The 16575-nt window shown below is 50.6% G+C and overlaps 1 protein-coding gene across 1 annotated transcript in view; it reads left to right on the top strand.

The window, feature by feature from the left end:
- DGAT2 (diacylglycerol O-acyltransferase 2) overlaps window positions 1-16575 on the top strand; it is a 45449-nt gene that overhangs the window by 12480 nt on the left and 16394 nt on the right. Inside the window, exons 2-4 of the mRNA XM_054164506.1 lie at window positions 4656-4775; window positions 7428-7535; window positions 9421-9491. Of these exons, the coding sequence (XP_054020481.1) occupies window positions 4656-4775; window positions 7428-7535; window positions 9421-9491 (299 nt within the window). The remainder of the gene's footprint in view (window positions 1-4655; window positions 4776-7427; window positions 7536-9420; window positions 9492-16575) is intronic.

The following is a 16575-nucleotide window of genomic DNA, read 5'->3' as shown; positions in this document are numbered from 1 at the left end:
GCTGCTCCTCACAAGCCCTATTCTCCAGACCATTCACCAGCTGCTTTGTCCTTCTCTGGACTTCTTCCAGCCCCTCAATGTATTTCTTGTAGTGAGGACCCCAAAACTGAAGCCAGTACTCAAGATGTGGCCTCACCAGTGCTGAGAACAGAGGGACAACCACTGCCCTAGTCCTGCTGGCTCCACTAGTGCTGATTCAAGCCAGGATACAGTTGGATGCCTTGGCCACCTGGGCACACTGCTGGCTCATTCAAGTGACCTGTCCTTAACCAAAGCTTAGCCTGGTTGAGGTAGTTAATGCACAACTCATTGCCAGGGTTATTCACTCAGTGTAGGCTAACCAGAGTCAAGGGTCTGAACTGCATGAACTGAACAAGAGGGAATGGCCTCAAGCTGTGACTGAGTAGGTTTAGACTGGACAGTGGGAAACATCTTTTCCCTAGCAAGAGTGGTCAGGCACTGGGATGTGCTGGGCAGGGAGGTGGTTGAGTCCCTAAGCCTGGATGTGTTTCAAGGTGGTTTGGATGTGGTGCTTGGGGCTATGGTTTAGGGGTGAGCCTTGTAGAGTAGGGATCTGGGTTGGACTTGGTGATCATGACAGCCTTGTCCAACCTGAATGTTTCTGTAGTTCTGTGTGAGCTGATTCTAGATTTAGGTTGCAGTTTGTGGTTTGGCTCTCTATTGATAGTCCTCTACTAGGGAAAAAGCCCAGGAAGACACCTAGCTGTCATGTAGGGTCCATGTGCAAGCTTCCCTTTAAATGTCATTTAAGAGGGGCTGTAAAACTACCACAGCAGTTCTGTGGGTGCAGCTACTGTGTGTTTAGTCCTATTGCCAAGACAACCAACAGGGACAACAGAGATGCTTCACTTCTTTACAGGATGCATTGGTGACTCTTTCTTTGTAGAAACTAACAGAGCTTCTGATACCTGAATGTCATAGAATCACAGAAGGGTTTGGGTTGGAAGGGACCTTAAAGCTCATCTAGTTCCAACCCCCATGCCACAGGCAGGGACACTTTCCACTAGCCCAGGTTGCTCAAGGCTTCATCCAGCCTGGCCTTGAACACTTCCAGGGAGATGGCATCCACAACTTCCCTGGGCAACCTGTTCCAGTGTCTCCCCACCCTCACTGGAAGGAATTTCTTTCTAATCTCCAGTCTCAATTTCCCCTTTTCCAGATTCGATCCATTGCTCCTTGTCCTATCACTACAGCCCATTGTCAAAAGTCCCTCCCCAGCCTTCCTGTAGCCCCTTTCAGGTACTGGAAAGCTTCTCTAAGGTCTCCCTGGAACCTTCTGTTCTCCAGCCTGAGCAGCCCAAATTCTCTCAGCCTGTCTTCATAGTGAAGGTGCTCCAGGCTGCTGATCATCACGTCCAGAGAAGATCTTTGCAGTCACATTTGTTTGACTAAGGGCATCACCAGCAGAGATATGGAAGTCATCCTACTCTGCACTAATCAGGGCCACACCTGGAATGTTGTGTGAAGTTTTTGTCCTTGCTAGGGTTGGAAGGAACCAGTAGGGTTGGAAAGGATCCAGTTCCAACCCCCCTGCCATGGGCAGGGACACCTCACACTACATCAGGTTGCTCACAGCCACATCCAGCCTGGCCTTAAAAACCTCCAGGGATGAGGCTTCTACCACCTCCCTGGGCAGCCTGTGCCAGTGTCTCACCACTTCTAGTTTTGTTCCGTTCCCCCCAGTCCTACCATTCCTTGACACCCTCAAAAGTCCCTCCCCAGCTTTCCTGTAGCCCCCTTCAGATACCAGAAGGCCACAAGGTCTCCTCGGAGCCTTCTCTTCTCCAGACTGAGCAGCCCCAACTCCCTCAGCTTGTCCTCATAAGAGAGATGCTTCAGCCCTCTGCTCATCCTCATGGTCCAGAAAAGGTCCATCCAAGGACTGGGAAGCTGCCATGAGGAAAGGCTGAGTGAAATGGGTTTGTTCAGCCTTGAGGAAAGCAAGCTCAGGAAAGACCTTCTCACCATGTTTGGGTATTTAAAGGGTGGCTATGAAGAAAATGAAGACTCCCTTGTGATGAGAAATCAGATGGAAAAGATGAGGGGTGATGAGTACTGGTGACTCCTGGGGAGAGCCTGGTTGGACACAACAGAACACAAGGACCATCAGCCATTGGAATAATCTCACCAGGAAAGTGGTGGAATCCCCAGTACTGGACACTTAAGAACCAGCTGGGCAGGGTGCTGGATCATTTTATCTGATGCTTTACTAAGAAAGGTTGATCCTTGAGGTTCCATTCAAACTCTTATTCTATGAGGTTCCTTCCAGCTTAGTATTCAGTGGTTCTGGACATGAGCAGGCAGTGTGAGCTTGCAGCCCAGAAGGCCAATCACATTCTGGGCTGCATCCCAAGCGGCATTGCCAGCAGATCCTGAGAGGTGATCCTGCCACTTTGCTCTGCTCTGGTGAGACCTCACCTGGGTACTGCATCCAGCTCTGGAGCCCTCAATATGCAAAGGACATGGACCTGATGGAGAGGGTCCAGAGGAGGGCTTAAAGATTATCAGGGGGTTGGAGCACCTCTGCTATGAAGACAGGCTGAGGGAGCTGGGGGTGGAAGGGGGGTTGCTCAGTCTGGGTAAGGCTCCAGGGAGACCTAGTGGCAGCCTTCCAGTACCTGAAGAGGGCTACAAGAAGGATGGAGAGACACTGTCTGAAAAGGCCTGCAGTGATAGGATGAGAGGCAGTGGCTTCAAACTAGAGAAGGGCAAATTTAGGTTGGATGTTAGGAAGAAGCCCTTCACTGTAAGGGCAGTGGAACACTGGAACAGGCTGCCCAGGGAGGTGGTTTGGGCCCCATTGCTAGAGATACTCAAGGTGAGGCCCAACAGGGCTCTGGGCAACCTGATCTAGTTGAGGATGTCCCTGCTGACTGCAAAGAGGGTCAGATTGGATTACTTTTGAGGTCCCTTCTGTCCTGGACCATTCTATGATGCATGCTACGATTCCAGGAGTCTAAATGTGAGAATCTGCTATGGCATCCCCACCAGTACACTCAGGTCTTGCCAGCAACAGAAAGGATGGAACCCATTCCATATGACGGCTGCTTAGCAACATCTGCTCCCTTCTAGCAACAGGCTGATCCTCAAACAAGAAAACAAACCTGTGAACACTTCATGGTTGGACAGCAGCTTGATCTGCCTTTCAGCTAGGTTTTGTGGTGCTTGTAAAACAATGAAGAGAAGGAAAACCCACCTGCAAGGGCTGCTTTTGGGGGGGGGAAATCCAACCTGCATGCTGAGTCTGTTCAGCCAACCCTGCAGTGGGTGGTTCTTCATATAGAAGTCAAGTCTTTCACTTCAGTTTTTTTTACTTGGTTATTCTACCCACTTGGGTTAGGCTTCTAAAAGAGTGACTTTCAATTCCTTCATCCCATGTTTCCTGCTTTTGAAGAACTGTGATGGTTTTCCTTGCCACCACTGGAGCTGTGGATCCCTGGAGCTGTGGGTTGAGGTGTTGCACAAGCAGCCTTTGAGCTGTGCTGTGTAAGCTCTGGAGCGCAGAGCTTGCCTTGAGCAGGCATGTAGGAGTTGTGCAACAGACCTGGTGGAGGGTGGCTGAGCAACAGCTCAGACCCACAGCCACTGGTATGTTCTTGCCTGTGGTTTTGGGTTGCCTGATCTTTATCTTATGGTGAACTTGTGGATCTAACACCACTTCCAGGACCTGGCAGCTCAAAGCAGGGTGCTAGGACCATGTGTTAATATCTTCTGCACTTCTATAGAATCAGAGTTGTCAGGGTTGGAAGGGACCTCAAGGACCATCCAATTCTAACCCCTCTGCCATGGGCAGGGACACCTCACACCAGAGCAGGTTGCTCACAGCCACATCCAGCCTGGCCTTGAAAACCTCCAGGCATGAGGCTTCCACCACCTCCCTGGGCAACCTGTGCCAGTGTCTCACCACCCTCATGGGGAAGAACTTCTTCCTAACATCCAATCTCAATCTACCCACTTCTAGTTTTGCTTCATCCCCCCCAGTCCTATCACTCCCTGACACCCTCAAAAGTCCCTCCCCAGCTTTCCTGTAGCCCCCTGCAGATACTGGAAGGCCACAAGAAGGTGTCCTTGGAGCCTTCTCTTCTCCAGACTGAACAACCCCATGCTCTGCTCCATAGCAGAACAGCTCCAGCCCTCTGCTCATCCCTGTGGCCCTTCTCTGGACACCTTCCAGCACCTCCAGATCCTTCCTGTAATAGGGGCACCAGACCTGGACACAGTGCTCCAGGTGGGATCCCACCAGAGTAGAGAAGGAAAATCACCTCTCTCAATCTGCTGGCCACAATTCTCTTGCTGCAGCCCGGCTCTGGCTGGCTTTCTGGGCTTCAAGTGCACACTAGTGGCTCATGCTGAGCTATGGTCAAGTAAATAGAAGCTTGTTTGGGTGGGAGCTGATGCTACCTATTAATCCTCTCCAGTATCCCCCCAACCAGCTGGATGTTTGCAGATGGCAGCCCTTCCCCTTTCAGGATGCTTTAAGTCCATGGGAAGGCTCAGCCTCTGACAAGTCTTTCTCCAGAAGCAAACTGCATGGAGATTTGGGTTAAAACCTCCTATATGAAAGGAAACTGCTGTTCTGTTTTTGCTCAGTGTGTGAAAGTATCCTTAACTTGGATTTCTTTTTCTCTTTCTAGGCACAGGATCAAACATCCTTTCTGCTCTGCAGGATTTGTTCTGGCTGTCTAAATCCAAACTAGAGAAACAACTCCAGATCATCTCTGTGCTGCAATGGGTCCTCACTTTCCTTGTCATGGGTAAGTAGAAGCTTCTGGCTTGCAGTGAAGCTTTTCTGCCTTAAAACTGGGAGGAAAACTACTAACTTTTATGTAAGCATTAATTACTGAAAGTGCACTGCAGCAGGGCAGCTCCTGGGGGTGTGGATGGTGTAAAGCACAATCAGAAAGCATCTGGTTGGAAGGGACCTTCAAAGATCATCTTGTCCAGCACCCCTGCAGTCAGCAAGGGCATCTCCACCTGCATCAGGTTGCTCAGGGCCCCATCAAGTCTGACGTTGAATGCCTCCTGGGATGGAGCTGGCCAAGAGGGCCAATGGCATCCTGGCCTGCATCAGGAACAGTGTGGCCAGGGAGGTCATTCTGCCCCTGTACACTGCACTGGTTAGGCTGCACCTTGAGTCCTGTGTCCAGTTCTGGGCCCCTCAGTTTAGGAAGGATGTTGACTTGCTGGAAGGTGTCCAGAGAAGGGCAACAAAGCTGGGGAGGGGCTTGGAACACAGCCCTGTGAGGAGAGGCTGAGGGAGCTGGGGTTGCTTAGTCTGGAGAAGAGGAGGCTCAGGGGAGACCTTCTTGCTGTCTCCAACTACCTGAAGGGAGGTTGTAGCCAGGTGGGGGTTGGTCTCTTCTCCCAGGCAGCCAGCACCAGAACAAGAGGACACAGTCTCAGGCTGCACCAGGGGAGGTTTAGGCTGGAGGTTAGGAGGAAGTTCTACACAGAGAGAGTGATTGCCCATTGGAATGGGCTGCCCAGGGAGGTGGTGGAGTCACCATCATTGGAGGTGTTCAGGAGGAGACTTGATGGGGTGCTTGGTGCCATGGTTTATTTGATTAGGTGGTGTTGGATGTTAGGTTGGATGTGATGATCTTGAGGGTCTCTTCCAGCCTGGTTTATTCTATTTCTGTGAATCCTTTTCCAGTATTTCACTACCCTCATTGTGAAGAACTTCCTGCTGATGTCCAGCCCAAATTTATCCTTCTCCAGTTTCAAACCATTGCCCCTCATCCTGTCTCTCCAAGCCCTTCTAAACACTTCCTTTCTAGCCTTCCTGTAGGCCCCCATCAGATATTGAAATGCAGCTCTGAGGTCTCCCTGGAGCCCACTTTGCCTGTCTGGGTTCCTCTGGATGTCATGACTGCACATGTTGATATGATTAGCCATAAATGGCTGTACCTGACTCTAGAAAACTATAGAAGCTATGGAAAGACCTACAGGTCATACAATCATTAAGACTAGAAGAGGCCTCTTGAGACAACTGTCAACCCACCACCATCATACCCACTAAGCCACTTACCATAGTGCTATGGCTATAGGTTGTTGAAGTTTAACACCTTCAGGGATGGTGACTCCCCCACCTCCCTGGGCAGCCTGTTCCAATCCCTGGCCACTCTTGCAGCAAAATTTTTTTCCTACACTTAAATCTAAACCTCCCCTGCCACAAGTTCAGGCCATTTCCTTTCCTATCACCTGAGACTAGAGAGAAGAGACCAATGCCTACCTGGTTCCAAGCTCCTTTCAGGGAGCTGTAGAGAGCAATGAGGCCTCCTCTCACCCTCCTCTTCTCCAGACTAAACCACCCCAGCTAGTTCACAAAGAAACAACTTCTTAGAAGCAGTTGGCAACTAATGCAACTGTTTGCAACAGGAGTTAATTCTTGACTTGGTCTCTTTCCAAGAGATGCAAGAGATGGGCAAGATGCTGCTCTTGCCTGAAAGTGTTGCCAAGCCTGGAACAGGTGCCCAGAACAAGTGGTGGAGTCCCCTTCCCTGGAGGGATTGAAAAGCCATGGAGATATGGTGCTGAGGGACATGGTAGATTCAGATTGGATGTCAGGAAGTTCTTCCCCATGAGGGTGGTGAGACACTGGCACAGGTTGCCCAGGGAGGTGGTGGAAGCCTCTTCCCTGGAGGTTTTCAATGCCAGGCTGGATGTGGCTGTGAGCAACCTGCTCTGGTGTGAGGTGTCCCTGTCCATGGCAGGGGGGTTGGAACTGGATGATCCTTGAGGTCCCTTCCAACCCTATGCTTCTATGGTTTAGTGGTGACCTGGCAGTGCCTGGTTAATGGTTGGGCTTGGTGATCTTAAAGGTGTTTTCCAACCAAAAGGGTTCTCTGAAGTGTTTGTTATATCTCAGTAAAGCAGAACAGAGTCTTTGTCTCTGGTTACTTCTATGTGAAGCCTCAGGCTGCTCTGCTCTGTGGTGTTGCTGATAATTTAGATGCTTATTGCAGGCAATCAAAGAAGCCCTGCTGCTCCCTTCCCAGTTTAGTTGCTTCTAAAATAGCAACATTTGTGGGTGGGATCTGTGGGACCCTGGTGGGTGTAGACCTGGCATGGAAGAAACCTCCTTGGTGTGGGCCACAAAGAAATCTTGATGCTTGCCTAGTGTTGCTCTTGCCTGGTGAAGCAGGCTGCCCTACCTGGAGGTATTAGAGAAGAGAGACCTGGGGAGTCTATGAGGGGGAGGTTGTGGGACTTCAAAGCAGGTAGCAGTCTCAGCCCTACATAAGGGATTTTTAGCTAAATCCGATTTGTTTGAGGATTAATGACATCAGATTGAGCCTAAGACTGCAGCACAGAAGGGTCAAAAGGCAAGGGGCTCTTTATGCAACTGTAAAATGCAGACCAAAACCTGATCCAACCACCTTTTCTTCTTTTGTGGTCCTCTCCAGGTATTGCTTGCACTTTAATCCTGATGTACATACTGTGCACAGACTGCTGGGCCATTGCTGCTCTATATTTAGCCTGGCTGGTTTTTGACTGGAACACACCAAAGAAAGGTAAATATTGCAGAACAGATCCTTGCTGTTCACCTGTCCCTGTCCTCTTGTTTGGACAAAAGTATTTCCTCCTTAGGGTGACCTCCCTCTGTAGTGGGGCTTGGCTGAATTGAGAGGCGGTTCTGCTGCTTTACTCTGCTCTGGTGAGACCTCCCCTGCAGTGCTGTGTCCAGCTCTGGAATCCTCAACACAGGAAGGACATGGACCTGATGGAATTGGCTCCAGAGGAGGGCCATGAAAATGATCAGGGAGTTGGAGCCCCTCTCCTAGGTGGACAGGCTAAAGGAGCTGGGGGTGCTCAACAGGAAGAATAGAAGGCTCTGGGGAGACCAAATAGCAACCTTCTAGTATCTGAAGGGGAACTGCAAGAAGGATGGAGGACAGGCTCTACAAGGCTCTGGAAAACCTGATCTAGTGAAGGATGTCCCTGATAACTGTGGAGGGTTGGGCTAGATGACCTTTGGAGGTCTCTTCCAACCCAGATGATTCTCTGAATCACTAACCAGCAGCATTATTTGAAGAGCCCTCAGCAGAAGCAGGGACTGCAGGTTTTATTGACTCTGAGGGTGCTATAAGATTACATTCACTAATCACATGTAACCACTAGCTTATAACACCCTTTACAAGGCTGAGAGTCTTCCTGGAGGTCAGAAAGATCTACATAAAGATTGAAGGTCTTGCTGTCCTCTCTAGCTCTTGCAAGGTCCAGGTTATGGTGTGAATATTAAGATGTGTTTTCCCTAAGGTGACACTGGTAGGATCTATGAGGGAGAGTCCAAGGGAGGGCTACAAGGATGCTGAAGGGATTGGAGCACTGCCTGGTGAGGAGAGGCTGAGACCTGGGGGTGGTTAGACTGGAGAGGAGAAGACTCAGAGGGGATTTAATAAAAGTTTATAAGTAACTGAGGGCTGGGGGTAAAGAGGGAGGGGACAGGCTCAGCTCAGTTGCACCCTGGGATAGGACAAGAGGCAATGGATGTAAACTACAGCACAGGAGGTTCCACCTCAACATGAGGAGGAATTTCCTTAACTGTGAGGGTCACAGAGCCCTGGAGCAGGCTGTCCAGAGAGGTTGTGGTGTCTCCTTCTCTGGAGTCTTTCAAGCCCCATCTGGATGTGTTCCTGTGTGACCTGTGCTGGATTCTGTGGCCCTGCTCTAGCAGGGAGGTTGGACTCAATCTCTGGAGGTCTCTTCCAACCCCTAATACCCTGCGATCTTGTAAGGTGTCAGTATTGCTGCACACAAAGCAGAAGACTTCATTTCAGACAACACCCTGTAGAAACCACAGCATCACAGAAACATTCAGGTTGGAAAAGACCCTCAGGGTCACCAAGGCCAACCCAGAGCCCTACTCTACAAGGCTCACCCCTAAACCATAGCCCCAAGCACCACAGCCAAACCACCTTGAAACATGTCCAGGCTTGGGGACTCAACCACCTCCCTGCCCAGCACATTCCAGCTCTGAGAATCCACTAGAGTGGTGGCAACAAGCTTTGATGGCAACTCCTTTCATAGCCTGCTTAGCACAGCTCTCTGTTGCTTCTAGAGCGCTGAACTCATCCAGGATCTAGGCCTTTCCCAAAGGGTGACTCTGAGGTATAACACTGAGCTCTTTCTGTCTTCAGTTCTCCACTGCCCAACAGATCAGCAAGTCAGACACTGCCCTGGATTTGTAGTTGAGCCTTGAGGAGCTCCAGGTACCCTGGAGTCCTGGGTATGGATGGTTTCACCTGGGTTTAGTGACAGATGCAGGTGTCCCTCTTAGAGGAGATAAATTGTTCATTCCTCTAGTGAGAGAGCAAACTTTCTTGAGTTGTCTAGGCTTCTTTGGTATCCATGTGAAAAGAGCTTTAAAGGCACATTTATTTGTATTTTTCTCTTCAGGTGGAAGAAGATCCCAGTGGGTGAGAAACTGGGCTATTTGGAGGTACTTCAGGGATTATTTTCCAATAAGAGTAAGTAACAGCTGAACTCTGTGCTTCATCTGATGGAGCAGGTCCAGAGGAGGGCCACAAAAATGATCAAGGGGTTGGAGCAGCTCTGCTCTGAGGCCAGGCTGAGGGAGCTGGGGGTGTGCAGCCTGGAGAAGAGAAGGCTCCAGGAAGACCTAAATAGCAGCCTGCCAGTACCTGAAGAGGGCTACAAGAAAGAGAGAGAGAGAGACTGTCTGCAAAGGCCTGCAGGGACAGGATAAGAGACAATGGCTTCAGACTAGAGAAGAGCAGATTTAGATTGGATGTGAGGAACAAGTTCTTTACTATGAGGGTGGTGGAACACTGGCACAGGTTGCCCAGGGAGGTGCTTGGGGCCCTATCCCTGCAGATATTCAAGGTGAGGCTGGACAGGGCTCTGGGCAACCTGATCTAGTTGAGGATGTCCCTGCTGAGTGCAGAGGGGGTTGGACTGGATGACCTTTGGAGGTCCCTTCCAGCCCAGCCCATTCTATGATTCTGTGCACTGAGACTTAACTAGTTTAGCAACAAATTCTGTGGAGATGATGTACCTACACTAGTCCTGTTAACAGGACATGGTTTACTTACTATTGCCATACTACTGCTTGGAGCAGCTGTTCTTGTAAAATCAAATGCATCATGAGTAGTGGCACCATGGAACCAAAGAGTAGCTTTGCTTGGAAGAGACCTCCAAGATCATCAAGTCCAACCAATCACTCAACCCTATCTAATCAACCAGACTGTGGTACTAAGTGCTTCATCCAGGCTCTTCTTAAACACCTCCAGGGGTGTTGACCCCACTGCCTCCCTGGGCAGCCCATTCCCATGGCCAATCTCTCTTTCTGGGAGGAAGTGTTTTCTAAGATTAAGCCTAAACTTCCCCCTGGTGCAGCTTGAGACTCTGTCCTCTTGTTCTGGTGTTGGTTGCCTGGGAGAAGAGACCAACCCCCACCTGGCTACAACCTCCCTTCAGGTAGCTGGAGACAGCAATAAGGTCTCCCCTGAGCCTCCTGTTCCCCAGCAGCAAGGCTCCCTGCTCACCTCTCCAACTTCTGTGCTTCAGCAGTCCTGTGTTGTTCCTTCTCCTACCCCTGTTCTCCTCTTGCAAATCTAGCCCAGTTTTGCTGTTTTCCAGTTACACCTAGGGCAAAACCAGCTGTGAACCAGGTGCACCAAAAGTCCTTGCACTTCAGGGGGAGCAGTGAAAGCAGCTCTGGGGTCTAGCTGCTTTTGAGGAAGGGGAGTTTCCAGTCATGGGAATAGCTCCAGTTCTCAAACTTGTTCAACTTCTGCTTGTCCATACCCTGCTAGTTTAGATGTGTTGCTGACAGGGGCCAGGGCTGCCAGTCTGCTCTGGGGACTGCAGAATTAGCTGAAGGACTTGGAAGGCAACAGGGGCCAAATTCAGCTTAGGAGGGAACCTGATCCTCTTTGGAAGGACACACAGCTGAAAGGACTATTATGCAAAGCTGTTGGCAAGTTTCACTCAGCCTGAGCAAAAGGGAGGGACCTTGTCATGCATGTTTGAGCTACCTGTCCTTAAGGCAGTCCAGCCTCTGAAAGCATTGGGAGAGCCAGTTCCAGCAGGAAGCCAAAGTGCTTCCCAAAAGTCCTCCTTTTGCCAAGTCACTTAAAATCTGAGGGTGCTGCTGGGGAACAAACCTCTTGCCACACTCTTGCTGCTTTGAACAGGTAATTCTTTGGCAAGTGCAGGTGTACATGGAAAAATACACCCCAGCTGCACAGCCTGGTTAGCCTAGGTCTCAGCTAATGAAGAACAGAGTGCTCCAGTGCTGAAGATGGAATTCAAATGCATTTTCTGGTACAAAGTCCTCAGTACTGCAACAAACTCCCCCTTCCTGATGTTGCTGAAATGGGTTTGCTTCTCCTGGGGACTTGCCTCAAGAGGGTCACCAGCTATAGCTGCTCTCCTTATTTCACCACTTCTTTGTGTTTAGAATCTCTCTCATGGAGTCATGAGGATGCTTAGGGGACTTGAGCATCTCCCCTATGAAGAGAGACTGAGAGCCCTGGGGCTGCTTAGTGTGGAGAAGAGAAGGCTGAGAGGGGATCTGATCAAGGTCTCTCAATCTCTGAGGGGTGGGTGTCAAGTGGAGGGGGCCAAGCTCTTATGGGTGCTGCCCAGCAATAAGACAAGAAGCAACAGGTTCAGACTTAAACACTGAAGACTTCACCTCAACATGAGCAGAACATTCTTTACAGTGAGGGTGCTGGAGCCCTGGAGCAGGCTGCCCAGAGAGGTTGTGGAGTCTCCTTCTTGGGAGCCTTTCCAAAGCCACCTGGATGCCTTCCTGTGCAGACTACCCTGGGTGATGCTGCTCTGGCAGGGGGTTGGACCTGATGATTTCTGGAGGTCCCTTCCAACCTCTACTGTTCTATGATTCTGTAATGACTGTGGAATGTTTTGGGTTGGAAAGGACCTCTGAAGGTCATCTTGTCCAGCCCTCCCCCACAGTGAGCAGGGGCATCTTCTGCTAGATAAGGTTGATCATGGGATGGCTAAATTAGTCTGTCTGCATGGAAACATGCTCTGCACCAGCCATGTGGGTCAGATCCACTGCAGATAGTAGAAGCTGGACAAACAGTTGGGTTGTTCAAGTAGGTTTAGAGATCAGATGGAGTAGATAAGCTGAACCTCTCTGCTGCTTTTGGACAAACAGTAGGTCATGAGGTCCATGTGTGAGAAATCCTTTATCACTTGGGATACAGTTGTGGAAGGTTTCTGGCTCACACAGGTAAATGGCATCAGAGGGCTGACAGCTGTGGGGTAACTCCTGAACCTGCCAGGGAGCAAGAGCCAGTTGGCTGCATGGTGGTGAAAAGCTGCTGCAGGGTTGTGAGGTGCTAGAGGTGGCTGCCTGTAAACAAAGGACTTTCTCTACAGCTCCTTGAAAGGAGGTTGTAGTGAGGTGAGGTTGGTCTCTCCTCTCTAGTGCCAGGTGATAGGACAAGAGGAATTGGCCTGAAATTGTGTCAGGGGAGGGTTAGTTTGGAGATTGGGTAAACTTTCTTTGCTGAAAAAATGGTCAGGCATTGGAACAGGCTGCCCAGGTTGAGGGTGGAGTCTCCATCCCTGGAAGTGTTCAAATATCTTGTGGACATGGCACTTTGGGACGTGGTTTAATGTCCGGAGTGGTCCTAGGTTGAGAGCTCAACAGAGCTATGAGGGATTGGAGCATCTCTCTTAGGAGGAAAGACTGAGACACCTGAGGCTGTTTAGTCTGGAGAAGAGAAGGCTGAGAGGGGATCTTATCAGTGTCTCCAAATAGCTGAAGGGTGGCTGTCAGGAGGATGGAGCCAGGCACTTTTCAGTGATCTCCGGTTGATACGACAAGGAACAATGGACAGAAACTCAACCACAGGAAATTCCATCTCAACATGAGAGAAAACCTCTTTCCTGTGAGGCTGTTAGACCCCTGGTGCAGGCTGCTCAGAGAGGCTGTGGAGTTTCCTTCTCTAGAAATCTTCAAAACTCAGCTGGATGCATTCCTGTGACCTGTGCCAAGTGGTCCTGCTTTGCAAGTCACCCAGAACAGGTTGCCCAGGATCACAATGTCCAGATGGGTTTGGAATCCCTCCAGAGAAGGAGACTCCACAGCCTCCCTGGGCAGTCTGGTCCAGTGCTCTGGCACCCATGGAGTCAGGAAGGTTAACATTATGTTAACTGGAACCTCCTGTGTTCTAGTCAGTGCCCATTGCCCCTTGCCCTGTTGCTTAGCCACCTCTGAAATAAAATCACAAACATTCAGACTGGAAAAGACCCTCAGGATCAGCAAGGCCAACCCAGAACCCTACTCTGCAAGGCTCACCCCGAAACCATAGCCCCAGGCACCACATCCAAACCACCTTGAAACATATCCAGGCTTGGGGACTCAACCCCCTCCCTGCCCAGCACATTCCAGTGTCTGACCACTCTTGATGGGGAAAAAAAAAACTTTTCCTACTGTTCAGTCTAAACCTCCCCAGGCACAGCTTGAGGCCATTCTCTCTTGTTCTATCACTAATTACCTGGGAGAAGAGACCAGCAGCAGCCTCTCCACAATGTCCTTTCAGGTAGCTGTAGACAGCAATGAGGTCTCCCTTCAGCCTCCTCTCTTACAAACTAACCATCCCCAGCTCCTTCAGTTGCTCTCCATCACATTTATTCTCCAGGCCTTTCACAGCTTCCTTGCCCTCCTCTGCCCTGGCTCCAGCATCTCCACATCTCTCTTGTATTGAGGTGCCCAAAGCTGGACACAGCACTGGAGGTGTGGCCTGACCAGAGCTGAGTCCTGGGGGTCAATCCCCTCCCTGCTGCTGCTGGACACAGCATTGCTGATCCCAGCCAGGAGGCCTTTGGCTTTCTTGGCCACCTGGGCACACTGCTGGCTCCTCTTCAGCTGCTTGTCCATTAGCACCCCCAGGTCCCTTTCTGCCAGGCAGCTTTCCAGCCACACTGCCCCAAGCTTGAGTGTGGCTCCATCCCCTTGACAGCTCTCCCTGGAGATACCAGGTCATGTTTGGTAAGACACTGGATTTAAGAACCAGCCTGAATCTGGGTCAGCTCCTTGGGATGAGCAGAGGTTGCCCACGTTCAGTGGAACTTTGTGCAGGTGCTCTGACACTAAGAAGCTATTTTAGGAAACTAGAAGCTTATGTTTGTTCACTGCTTAGTGGCTGGCCTTACAAATAGTGCTTTAAGCTAAGCAGTGCATGCAGCTTCCAGTGGGCTAAATCCTGGTGCTCAACTCTCAGATAAAGCCCAAGCAGAGGTGAGCACAGTGCTGTGTGCCTGTCTGCATTCGGTGCCACTGCTACAGCGGCAGACAAGGTCCTAGGAGCCTCCCAGTCACTTCCTGCTGATCTGAGGATGTCATGAGGGAGTGTCACAATCTAAAGGTTTTCTTTCACCCTGTGCTGCCATCCAACAAGATCTGGACAGGCTAAGAGCTGGGTGCAGGCAAACCTTATGGAGGTCAATAAGGACAAGTGCAGGGTCCTGCACCTGGGGAAGAATAACAGCAGGCACCAGGACAGGTTAGAGGCTGCCCTGCTGGAGAGCAGCTCCACAGAGAAAGACCTTGGAATGCTGGTGGACAGCAAGTTCTGCAGGGGACAGCAATGTGCCCTTGTGGCCAAGAGAGCCAATGGCATCCTGGGCTGCAGCAAGAGAAGTGTGGCCAGCAGGGCCAGGGAGGTTCTTCTGCCCCTCTGCCCTGCCCTGCTGAGACCACAGCTGCAATCCTGTGTCCAGTTCTGGGCTCCCCAGTTCAAGAGAGACAGAGACCTGCTGGAGAGAGTCCAAGGGAGAGCCAGGAGGATGCTTAGGGGACTTGAGCATCTGCCCTGTGAAGAGAGACTGAGAGCCCTGGGGCTGTTTAGTGTGGAGAAGAGAAGGCTGAGAGGGGATCTGATCACAGGGGTGGGTGTCAAGTGGAGGGGGCCAAGCTGTCTTGGGTGCTGCACAGCAATAAGGCAAGGAGCAATGGATACAAACTTGAACACAGAAGGTTTCAGCTCAACATGAGGAGAAACTTCTTCACAGTGATAGCACCAGAGGCCTGGAGCAGGCTGCCCAGAGAGGGTGTGGAGTCTCCCTCTCTGGACGCATTCCTGTGCAGACTACCCTGGGTGACCCTGCTTTGGTATCGGGGTTGGACTCAAGCTCTGGAGGTCCCTTCCAACCTCTAATGTACTGTGAGTCTGTGATTTAGGTAAAGAAGCCTCTGAGCATGTGAGCACCTCTGCTTATCTCTGTAGGCAATAGCATTTGAGATAAGGAGTGAAGACCTTTGGTTCATCTTTCAGATCTGTGCTGTGAGACCACTTTGGTCTGCTGCTGAGATGGGACACTCAGCAGCGTGCCAGAGCAGGGACTGTTGCAAGACTGTGACTCTTACAGCATGTGTCTTGCACTCTGTGACTTGCCTGACTGCCTGGCAAAGCTTCTCCTTTGTTGTGGTAGATGATTTACAGGATGGAAATGGAGGCCTCTGCCTTTTTTTGCTTCCTTTTGCACCGAGGGAGGCTTAAGTTGGACATTGGGGGAAACTTCTTCCCCCAAAGGGTTGTCAAGCCCTGGAACAGGCTACCTGGGCAAGTGGTGGATTCCCCATCCCTGAAGGGACTTGAAAGCTTTGTAGATGTGGTGCTGAGGGATGTGGTTTGTGGTAAACTGGCAGTGCTGGGTTAATGGTTGGACTTGATCTTATTAAAGGCCTCTTGCAGCCAAAATGATTCTATGATTGTGTAGTGCTAATACTAAGAGCCTGGAGGAGTCTTCAGGTCCTAGCCTGCCTTGCTGGGAAGGTGAGATAACTTTCTATTGTGCTGCTGAGTGGGATGCAGCTAATTGCAGTCACTCAGTTGTTTTGCAGTCTTCATGCTCCCTGCTGCTGCTTGGATCCTGCAGGATGAGCTCAGATCTTCTGCTTTCTACTTGCTTCTATGGTCCCTGCTGCTCAGCTTGCAGGCAGCTGAGCACCCACCTGGACTATCAGAATCACAGAGTCATTTTGACTGGAAAAGACCTTTAGAATCACCAAGTCAAACATTAACTCAGCACTGCCAGGTCACCACTGAACCATGTCCCTCAGCACCAGGTCTCCCCAGCTTTTCCATCCTTCTGAGGATGGGGAGTCCATCACTGCCCTGGGCAGAATGTTCCAGGGCTTCACAACCCTTTCAGGGAAGAAACTTTTCCCAGTGTCCAAACTAAGCCTCCCCTGTTGCAGCCTGAAGCTGTTTCTTCTCATGGTCTTAGTTGTTCCTGGGGAGATGGGACCAACTTTCCCCCCCCCCCTCAGTCCAACCTCCTTTGAGGGAACTGTGGAGAGCAATGAGGTCTCTTCTCAACCTCCTTTTCTCCAGACTACACAACCCCAGTTCCCTCAGCTGCTCTTCCTGTGATTGGTGCTCTACACATTTCACCTATTCCCTTTCATCCTGCTCTTTGCTGGCTTCTGGCACAGAGCAGCACCCTCTCTGCAGTCCTCTTTCTCCACGCTTGAATGTTCTGCTTATGCTGTTCCTTCAAACAAATTTGGCAATCCTCTTCTCTGGGTGTATCTGGCACTCAGCTACTAAC

The sequence above is a fragment of the Dryobates pubescens genome, chromosome 10 (genome assembly GCF_014839835.1).
Source record: "Dryobates pubescens isolate bDryPub1 chromosome 10, bDryPub1.pri, whole genome shotgun sequence".
In the NCBI taxonomy this organism is placed as follows: Eukaryota; Metazoa; Chordata; class Aves; order Piciformes; family Picidae; genus Dryobates; species Dryobates pubescens.
The sequence above is the reverse complement of the archived record's forward strand: the minus strand, read 5'-3'. Positions and strand labels throughout refer to the sequence as shown.